Below are 11,148 nucleotides of genomic sequence, written 5' to 3'. Positions count from 1 at the left end.
GTTTTTGATCATTCAAAATAGATATTGTGTTGTAGTGGGAGACTTCAAAGTCTGTTACTGAGATCAAAAGTTTAAATGGTTTGGCTGGTTATTACAGGAGGTTTATTAAAGGCTTTTCAAAGATATAATTTCCTTTAACTCAGTTGACTCGAAAGGATCAAGCCTATGTTTGGGATGTGCATTGTGAATAAAGTTTTCAAGAACTCAAGAGGAATTTGATGTATGCTCCAGTTTTAATTTTGCCGATTTTGAGTGAGTCCTTTGTTATGTATTGCGATGCTTCGAAGATGGGCCTAGGTGGTGTGTTGATACAAAATAGTCAAGTTGTGGCTTATGTTTTTAGACAATTGAAGGTTCATGAGAGGACTTATCCCACGTCTGATATAGAGTTGGATATCATTTTGTTTGTGTTAAAAATTTGGAGGAATCATCTGTTTGGTTCTAGATTCGAAGTATTTAGTGATCACAAGAGTTTTAAGTGTCTATTCGATCAGAAAAGGTTTAATATGGGACAGAGAATATGGCTCAAATTTATAAAGGATTATGATTTTGGATTGGGTTACCATTCGAGTAAAGCCAATGTTGCAACTAATGCATTAAGTAGGAAGTCGTTGCATATGTCGATGATGATGGTTCTAGAGTTGGAATTGATTGAACAATTCAGAGACATGAGTTTAGTGTTTAAGGTGACTCCTAATAATGTGAAGTTGGGCATGTTGGAGATGACTAGTGGTATCCTTGAAGAGATCAGAGAAGGTAAAAAAGTTGATTTGGGATTGGGTGAGCGACTTATGTTAATCAATCAAGGTAAAGAAGGTGACTTCAGAATCGATGAGAAAGGTGTGATGAAGTTCAAAGACAAGGTTTGTGTACCAGATGTTCCAGAGCTTAAAAAGAGTATTCTTGAGGAAGGTCATATAAATGGTATGGGTATTCATCCCAATGTAACTAAGATATATGAAGACTTGAAGAAAATATTTTGGTGGCCAGGAATGAAGAAGGAGGTGGCTGAGTTTGTTTATGCTTGTTTGACTTGTCAGAAGTCTAAGATTGAACATCATAAGCTGTTGGGTTTGATGCAACCATTGAGTATTCCAGAGTGGAAATGTGATAGCATTTCCATGGATTTTGTGACAAATTTTTCGAAGACGATGAAGGTATGTGATTCCATTTGGGTTATTGTTGATAAATTGACTAAATCGAATCATTTCATTCCTATTAAGATCAGTTATCCTTTGTAGAAGTTACCTGATTTGTATATTGAGAGATTGTTAGCCTGCATGGTATTCCGTCGAGCATTGTTTCAGATAGAGATCTGAGGTTCACGTCAAGGTTTTGGCAGAGTTTGCATAAAACGTTGGGTACTAACCTTAAGTTGAGTTCTTCTTAACATCCGCAAACAAGAGGTCATACGGAGAGGAATATTCAATTATTGGAGGATCTGTTGAGGGCTTGTGTGCTAGAACAAGGAGGCACTTAGGATAGCTACTTTCTGCTGATTGAGTTCACTTACAATAACATTTTCCATTCAAGTATTGGAATGACACATTTGAGGCATTGTATGATAGGAGGTGTTGGAAACCGCTGTGTTGGTATGAATCAGGTGAGAGTATTGTTCTTGGACCTGAGATTATGCAGCAAACTTCCGAAAAGATCAAGATGATCCAAGAGAAGATGAAAGCTTCACGGATTCGCTAGAAGAGTTACCATGATAAAAGGAGGAAAGCACTTGAGTACCATGAGGGAGATCATGTATTTTTGCGAGTTACTTCGGTAACTGGTGTTGGTCAAGGTTTGAAGTCTCGAAAGTTCACGTCGTATTTATTGGTTCGTACCAGATTATGAAGCAAGTAGGAGAAGGGTTCTATAGAGTTGAATAACTGTAGTTTCTTTCGAATCTCCATGATGTATTCCATGTGTCTCAGTTGAGAAAGTATATTCTTGATCCGTCTTATATGATTCAAATGGACGATGTGCAAGTTAGATAGAACTTTACCGTGGAGGCATCTCCATTGAGAATAGAGGATCGAGAAGTGAATCACTTGAGAGGCAAGGAGATTGCGTTGGTTAAGGTAGTGTGGGGTGGACCGACTGGTGGAAGCATGATGTGGGAGCTGGAGAGTCAGATGAGAGAGTTGTATCTGACTTTGTTTCCTTCAGGTAATTTTCGAGGACAAAAATTATGTAGGTAGGGGAGAGTGATAACACCCCAAATTTGATTAATTAATTTAATTTAATTGGTTATATATATATATATATATATATATATATATATATATATATATATATATATATATATATATATATATATATATATATATATATATATATATATATATATATATATATATTTAGTTATTAGGTGTTTTAATTAAAATAAATCATGTGATTATGTGATTATAAATTATGTGATTGTGTGGTAAGAATATGAGTGCTTGGTAGAATAATTAACAATAACTATAATATTAGTACTTTTAATTAATTATATTTAATATTAGAAATAAAAATAGACATTGGTGGCTTTATGTTAGAAATTATTTAGTAATTAAAATTTAAGATAAAATATGAGTTAGTAGAGGAATAAGGGACAATGAGAAGATTTGAAGAATAAGATGGGGGCAGTAAGGGAAATACCTAAATGGAATAATTAGGTTTTTATTTATAAATAGAGGAGTGTAAAAATTGGGAGAAGTTTACGGTATGTGGAAAATAGGAGTTGGAGAAAAAGTGAGAAGAACAAGTCTATGGCTTAAGGATGGAAGAAATATTTTTTATTAGAGATCTTGTTGCAGGAAAATCTAAGATAAGGGGAGAGATTGATCTTGTCTGAGTGTATTGCATTATGGGGTAGAGAAGGATCATCACCCTCCTCTAGGTTTTCTTTCTCCATTGTTATGTTTGATAAACTTGGTTTATAATTATGAACATTTGATGATTCTTGTTGTGAATTGATTATGTGTTGTTATTACCGATTGTATGTTGTGGGATTAATGAATTCTATGTGAAAAATTATGGTAGTGAGATTGATGATTGAGGTTTTACGTTAGTGATGATGAACATGAGATAATTCTCATGATCAAATAGTTATTGATGGAGAAATTTGTGAAAATTGCATGTTATCTGGGGTATATGATGTGGTAATAGTAGATAGTTGGTGTATAAAGTTATAATTTCAAAATAAGTTGTTTAGTTATGTTAGGGCATGTTTGGGTGGGGTTTTAAAGAGATTTAAAACTACTTAAATATGGAGTTTTTGGAAAAGTTGCAGTGATAAATTGTTTGATCCTGGGGAGAAATCAATTGGTTCCCTTGTAAAATAGAAGAAAAAAATTGGTCAGTTGCCTTGGAACAATCGATTGGTCTCCCGGGGAAATTGATTGGTTCCTTCGTAAAATTGAAAAATAAATGAAGTTAGAGAGTTGGGGACAATCGATTGGACCTCCATGTCAATCGATTGGTCCGTTATAGAAATTGATTGATTTATTTGTTGTTTTAACCACAACTTGAGTTACATGACTCCAAATGAGGCACATTTGAAGCATTGGAAAGCTAACATGTAGTACTACCCTATGGTGAGGTATTAATAGGCTCATTGTATCTATATGATTAATAGTGATGAATTGATGTTAAAACAATTTAACATGTTTGAATGTTGTGTGAATACATATTTGATGCGGTGTTTCCATTTTGTGATAATTATGGTGAGATTGCATGTTATTGAAAGTCATGCATCATAGTGTACGAACTTCGGTCCAGTTTTGGTATGCTCTGGTCCGATGGTGTGGATTCAAGAGCGAGTAGCTAATTCCAATGAGGAATTAGTAAGCATTACTACATGGTGATTAATAGAAATTTTGGTGCGCTCTAGTCCTTGTTGAGGATTCAGGAGTGAGATAGACATGTTGTAAGACCCCAATTTTGACCCTAAGATCCCTCATGCAATTTCATCATAAGCATTAGCATTGGGATCATATCTTGGCATCCTCCTTACCCCTCTTTCATCGGGTTTGTTTTGGGAGAGATCACCAAGCACTTTGTGATTATATCATACTTATATATATTCATTTTACTAACCAAAATACCAAAAAATATGTCTTTGTATCTATCTAACTCTTTTGTAGGTAGGGCATGATCTCATTAGTTCATTGATCACATCTAGGGTTTGAGACCCTCATGAACAAAGAGCACAATCAAGAATTGATTCAAGAATGTTTATGAACATCATATATGAGTCCCATTGATCTCTACATGTTATATTGATCAAGTTTTCTTCAAGAGTTTGAGGGTAATTTGCCTTGGAAACCCTAGTTTGACTGGGTATCTTGAGTAACTTATCCAACAAGCTATCTCAACAATTGATCAAATTTCTTAAGGAACACTTCAAAATTCATCATCTTATGCATATATGATCTACCATGAGCCAAGAAATCCAAGATAATTGGAAATTAGCAAGTTGGTTGATGGTGGTTGGCCAGATGAATTCATCTGATCAAAACTGGGTCTCCCTAGACTCTATCTCCTATAATTCTCACCATATGAAAATTATTCCAAGAGAAAACTTACTCTAAATGAAATTATAAACAACTTTCATGTTGAGAACTAGAGCTAGTTTTTCTTGGAAAATCATTTTCTATGTTGAAACATTATAGGTCATTTTGTCTAAACCCTAATTTGAAAGTCAACTTCCCAAGGCCATAACTTGCTCAATTTTTATGAGATGAAAGATTTACAAGTTGCACAATTAAATCCAATATGTCTAATTCAAATTTTATGTTTGGAGTGGGAGCTAATTTAACTTTTTTGAGCATGTGATATGAGGCTAGATTATAGGTCACGTTTGACCTATACCGTTGATCAAGTGATTTTTCCAAACTTCAAAAATGCATAACTCTATCATTTCAAATCCAAATGACATGAAATTGGTGACCATTTTGAAGTTATTTGAGAGAGCTACAATGTTTATGAAGACACGTTTCTCATTTGAAGCTCACATAAAAAGTTAAGCAAGGTGGAATATTGAGACATATGGCTTGACACTTAGAAAAAACTTTGATATGTCAATTTTTTCCAAACTTCCACCTCAAATTTCTCAAAATTCCAAGCTCCAAATGAAAAAGTGTTCAACATCAAACTTGTTCCTCTTGGTCTCACCTTTCTAAAAAGCTCAAGTTCATTCATTTTGGATGAAAAATGCATAGGCTGCGCATGGCTTAAACAGGCTGATATCATTTGGCATGGATCAATCTTCAAGCAACAATGCACATGTGCCTTGCAATCTAAGCTAGCTGCAAAGCATCTGAACTTCAAATTTGGACCTTCAGCTATCATTTCATGGGCCTATGCGCGCCCATGCATCATTCCATCATCATTTGCCAATTTTGGAAAGTGGAAGTGAGTGTGCAAATATCACTTGATTCCTCTATAAATAAAGCTCCATTTGCTCAGAATTAACAACAACATTGCGCCAACTTTGATCCCCCATTGAAAACCCTTCACTCTCAAAGGATAAACCTGATAAATTCATTTGAATTTGAGCTTGAATCTCCACTGTTTTGGAATTCAATTCTCTAGGAATCCATTGCTTCTAAACATTTCCATTCCTCTCATGCAAGCAATTATAGTGAGTCCAAGTGCAAGCAAGCTCAAGATCCATCAAGTTCAGACCTCCATTGAAGGTAATTTGCAGAAATTTTAAACTCTTAGATTCTCTCAATTTATTGCTCAATTCCATTGATTCTTTGGTTGTCTGAAGTCCTACCAATGTAGGCAAGAAGATTGAGTTGCTTTGAGGCCAAATCGAAGCAACTCAGTTCATGTACCTCATTTTTCAATTCCACATATCTCTTAATATATTTGGAATTAGAGTAATTGGAGGTTAGATCCGAGCTCAGTTCCATTTTCTCTTTAAGATCATGTCCTTGTTTCTTTTTTTGGTGATGGTTTATCTTGACTAGTCCGGTGAGTGCCACCGGAGAAGATGACCGGAGCTCTGACTCCGGCGATGATCTGGACAACCTCTGAACCATAGGATCCATCCTCCACGTTTTAATCTTGATCATCCCTTGTGATTACCATCTGTGCCACGCGGTTGACTAATACATATGTGGAACGCGCGTTTTGGATCATCAGATCTGCCACCTCAATTAATGAGGGAGATATGATGGTCCACATATTTTTGAATTTTTGATATTTTGTTTTAATTGCATTTTCTTCAATAATTCATACTAAATTCAATATTGATCCAAAAAAATATGGGACTTTCACCAAAAAAAATTCAAATATTTTTCTATTTCACATTCTGAATTAAAATTATTTTTTGGATCATTATTAATATTTTTCATGAATTAATTGATTTTGCATTTGTTTTTAATTGCTTAAAAATATTTTTAAATGTCCAAAAATTATGAAAATTTTCCTCCAAGGTCCTTTGACCTTGTTTGACCTATGATAAATCTCATGGCCATTTATTTGGTGTTTTGATGAGATTTTAGGATTTGGACAAAACATATTTGATTTTAATGCATTATTTTATTATTTTTAATTGAATAAATGTCATTTGAATTGTGTTGACCATTTGTATTGACTTAATTGAGTTTGCTTGTTTGTTGTTGGGCCTTGGTCAAGGTTGATTTGACTTTGTCAAATTAATATTATTGGATTTAGGGGATTGACGGAATGTACATTCCATCTCCCAAAATGAATGAATGATATTAATTTGGTAAAAATCCTCCTTTGACCAATTTGTGATCTCATTCATCCCCTTCCCTCTTCATCTAATTCCCCTTCTTCATCCATTCATTTTCATTTGGCTAATGACATCTCAAAGTCCTAATGCTAGTTGATTGAAAAATTGACATGAGTATGGATGAGATTAGGCCACACCTTTTGCATATTTTTTGTGTGTGGTATGTTCATGAGCATAGTCCATTATACTATGTCTCCAACATACATTAACACCAAAATTCTATTGCCCGACCTCAAATAATTGTGACTTCTACATAAGTCCAATTACAATTGCTTAACATAGCGCTAAATTTGTGACACAAAAGGCATAAACATTCTAGTTAGTGAGAATGTAAGTCTCCCCTCTTTCATGGTATTGCGTGGAAACTTGGCCTTCTTTCCTTCCTTTAGAAGATGTTTTGGTTCAAGGATCCATGTTTGTGATAAGTGGGTTGAGTATTCTCCAAAGAATGTCTTGAAATCAAAAGCAAAACAAAACTAACTTCTAACTTACTAACTATTAACTTTTAATTTCAAGCTTTTACTTTAATGCAATTTACATTTAGTACTCTATTATCATTTGCCATTATACATATCATTCTAATTGTTTATGTTAATGTAATTTTCACTTTGCCCATTTGGACCATATTGTGTGATATATTTTATTTTGTGTTACTTTGTTTGCTTGTTTGGTCTTTGACCATTAATGTACATAATAACAACAAAAAACCCTTAAAAGCTTTTGTGTGGACTGTTGGCTTGATCTTTGGACCAATTGGACTTAGAAATTAGGCAACATTCCTTTGCTAATGAACTTGGCCAATGCTAATTTGTTGAATAACCAAGTGCTTGCAATTTGAAATTCATTTGATACATCTTTGAAGATCTCTCTAAGATTCATCTGCAACATGATCATTGTGAAGCTGTTATTTTGAACCTATAACTTGTGGAATTCATTTGTTACATGGGCTATTTCTGAAGATGATCATGGAATGGATAAGCTTGGATAAGGCCATCTTTATTTGATGCATAGCTCTTCAAGATAGTATAATTGTGCATTTGTGTGTTGCTTGATTCTAAAAGTCCAAGGGAATTCTGGGTTTCTATTGACATTTTTGTCTATTGGATTACTACCCATTTGGTCAGATCTTTTCAACTCTAAACTTTTAAATTTTGTGCATAAGATAGTCTCTCTATCTTCTCCCTATTTCTTTAATTTCAAAATCTATCCCTCCATTTTCAAAATCTTATTTGTGTGAATTATTTTTGTTGTAAACTTGGACCACTTTTGCAAAAAAGATAGAAACTTTGGCCTTATGCCATTGCATTTTCAAGCTCATTTTCTTAAATCAAACTTGTAAATAAACTTAACTATACTTGACTTAAACTTTCAAAAAAGCCAAAAAGAACTAACTCATTCAAATCATTATTAGGCCTTTGTGCCTTTCAAACTTGAATTTTATTAAAAGCAATGCACTCATTTTGAAATTTGTAGCACGAACTACGAGGTTTTGATCCCTCATTATTATGTTAGTACGTAGGCACAAGATCGAAGGTCTTGTCAAACACAAAAATATAATTAATGAATTCTTTTCTCATCCCCCCATTCTATTTGTTTGTAAACATCACTTTGTACAAAATACATATGCACACAAAAAGGGCTCCCTAGGAGTACCTAGGACACTTTGGGTGCTAACACCTTCCCTCTGTGTAACCAACCCCCTTACCTGCGATCTCTGATTTTTATTAGTTTTTATTTGAAAACTTCTTACTTATTGGGTTTTGTTCGTACTTTTCCCTTTTCCCTTGGAAACAATAAAAGAGCGGTGGCGACTCTTGTTAATTGATCTTTAGCTTGTCAATAGCTTAATGATCATGAATTTCCCGTTACACGTGTGTTGTCCATGAATGGTATTAAATGCATAATGAGTCAGTTGTGGAGCATATTGCATACATGTTTTCATATGTAATGGAATGTGCATGATATTGTTGATTGGTTGAGAATGCTTGATGTAATTAATGAATTGTTGTGACTAGCGTGTATACCTGATGATTATATGATTATTCTACCCTTGCGTTATTTTACATCGTTAACATATTTTGAGTGTATTCTCACCCTTTTTCATTTATTTATGGTGTCTGTGCTCCTGTGGAGTACATGCGAGGAGGATAACGAGTAGCTGCTTGAGGGAGAGGATGGCTTAAATACCTCCTTAGTTGCTTATTCATTCGGGTCTTAGTGGAGTCGCTCTGATATGTAACATTGGGGGAACTGGATGTTCTTTGTTTTATTTCCAGTTTTGTTTTATTCTATTTCAAAGTTGTTAAATCATTTTGGGTACTTTTACAATTTGAAGAGATTATGATGTCAAACATAATTTTTTTCCACTGCGTATTTCAAAAGACTATTTGGTTTTGATTTGATCGGTGGATCATGAGTAGAACTCTAATTGTGGACTTTATTTATCATATTACTGTAAGTTATGTTGAGTCGAGAATTAGGGTGTTACAATTCAATTGACATAGTATAAGATTCCATTAGTCTTATGTTGATTTATCTTGAAATAAACTCTACGCAGTTTCCCAAGAACACAATACTTGCACAATCCAATTTTGCAACTGCAAACACCCTTCATAAAATTCCTCTTATGTAGTTCCATCATCCCACGTTCAATGAGATGACCTAAGTGCATGTGCTAAGATTTGGTTGCGTCATTATCAGTTTCAACAGAAGCTACATCACCCATAATTGTGCTCCCAACAACTTATAAATGTTGCATGCAGGCCTCCTTGCCCTTGTCACTATCATTGCACCCTTGTTAGCCCTCATGATATCTCATTCTCCTCCTTACCGGAATGAATTATCATTCGCTTGAAGTGTACCTATAGAAATCAAATTCTTTTCCAATTTTGGAACATAAATCGCCTCATTCAACATGTTGCAAAAGTGTTGAAGAAATAGAATCCAATGTGATTAATTCCTTCTCATATGTGAGAGTGATCACCAAGTGATCATAGGAGATTGGTAAAGAGCACGTTAGAATAATGGATTTATCCTTATTGTCAACCTTCACACCAAGTTGTGTTAAATCCACGAGGATGTTATTAAAAACATTGACATGAGCCAGCAAATCACCTCCTCCCTCCATCTTCAGGCTATAGAGACATTGTTTCGCAAACAATTCATTCATGAGCGTCTTGGATATGATTCATCGGGTCATCAGAAAGACAAAGTCTTATCAAATCTGCAACCTTCTCCTTCATCTTGTTTCAATAAATTATTAATATGTCCATCGATTTCTTATCACGAAGCACCTTATGTAAACCTTATTGAGATAATAAATCCTTAACCCTCCTTTTCCATAAATCAAAATTTCCCTTTCAATCAAACCGACTCGATTCGAATCTTGCACCTCTAGGATTAATCATCATCTAATACCACAAAAGCTTTGGTCACGTAGTTTGACCAAATTGCCTACGTCTACCATAATAGAGCAACTATAGTTATTTCTTATTGATTCGTTCTTGAAATTTTGTAGTATGCGGGGGAAAATGTTGGAATAGATGTCTAAGCCAATGTGTTCAACATCTTACACCATGTTTGATATATAATAGAAAACAAATAAGTAATCATAAAGCAAATAAAGAGCACAAAGTATTGTTAACCCAATTTGCTGCAATGTCACCTACGTTTGGGGGGCTTCCAACCCAAGAAAGGAAATCCACTCCCAATAGAATTAGTACAAAGTGTCTTATATGAACAAACTTTTTTCATTTCCTCTCTTCTTAATTCTACCACTGTATTTCTATTTAGGACCCCCACTAAATATGAGACCCCTCTCACTTTGCCTCAGCCACTAACCATAGTGAACAATACAATAATCAAAATATTGATTGTTTGAATTAAAACTCAACAATCAAACCAATCGATATGCCTTTAGATATAAATGCATGTGCTAGAATGTTGCATAGACAATAACAAAGGTCTCGAAGTAGAAACCATAACACAAAGATCTCCAACTCATGCACACACCTTCAAACATTAGGTTTCAGTCTTCTTAAATAGCAATGCAACTTCTAAGCTTTTCTCCAATGGGCATAAGATTTGATCACGTCCATATATGTAATGGATTTGTTTTTATTTGTTTTCCATAAATGTCTAACAAAAATATTTGATTTGTTTTGATTTAAATTTAAATCTCCATATAATTAGATTAAATCTTATTCAATCTGCCAAACAAATATAATTAACACATTGCTAAAAGATAATAACAAATATGATTGAAACACAACCAAAAATTTCCGCTCATAACAAAAACAACCACGGCCTGCTGACAAAGGCCAAATGTTGCACACATGTTGGAACATCGTGTCCCACATGTTTCTTTTTCTTGACCAAAACATCTTGTGCACTCCATGACGTTT

General features: G+C 34.3%; 1 protein-coding gene across 1 annotated transcript; it reads left to right on the top strand.

Annotated features, from left to right (window-relative positions):
* The first annotated feature begins 287 nt into the window (after positions 1 to 287).
* Positions 288 to 10,295, top strand: LOC127080084 (uncharacterized). Its single transcript, XM_051020413.1, has 3 exons — positions 288 to 944; positions 1,041 to 1,157; positions 10,263 to 10,295. The coding sequence occupies exons 1-3, from the start codon at positions 288 to 290 to the stop codon at positions 10,293 to 10,295; spliced, it is 807 nt and encodes a 268-aa protein (XP_050876370.1).
* Positions 10,296 to 11,148: the final 853 nt, after the last annotated feature.

Source organism: Lathyrus oleraceus, chromosome 5 (assembly GCF_024323335.1).
Source record: "Lathyrus oleraceus cultivar Zhongwan6 chromosome 5, CAAS_Psat_ZW6_1.0, whole genome shotgun sequence".
Classification (NCBI taxonomy): domain Eukaryota; kingdom Viridiplantae; phylum Streptophyta; class Magnoliopsida; order Fabales; family Fabaceae; genus Lathyrus; species Lathyrus oleraceus.
This window is presented reverse-complemented; position numbering and strand designations above follow the sequence as displayed.

Bases quoted from the DNA above. Each gene is read 5' to 3' on its own strand.
- LOC127080084 (XM_051020413.1), top strand. From the start codon at position 288: ATGGGCCTAGGTGGTGTGTTGATACAAAATAGTCAAGTTGTGGCTTAT. The intron at 945-1,040 runs GTAACTAAGATA...TTGACTTGTCAG, and splicing joins GTATGGGTATTCATCCCAAT to AAGTCTAAGATTGAACATCA. The intron at 1,158-10,262 runs GTATGTGATTCC...GAAATTTTGTAG, and splicing joins ATTTTTCGAAGACGATGAAG to TATGCGGGGGAAAATGTTGG.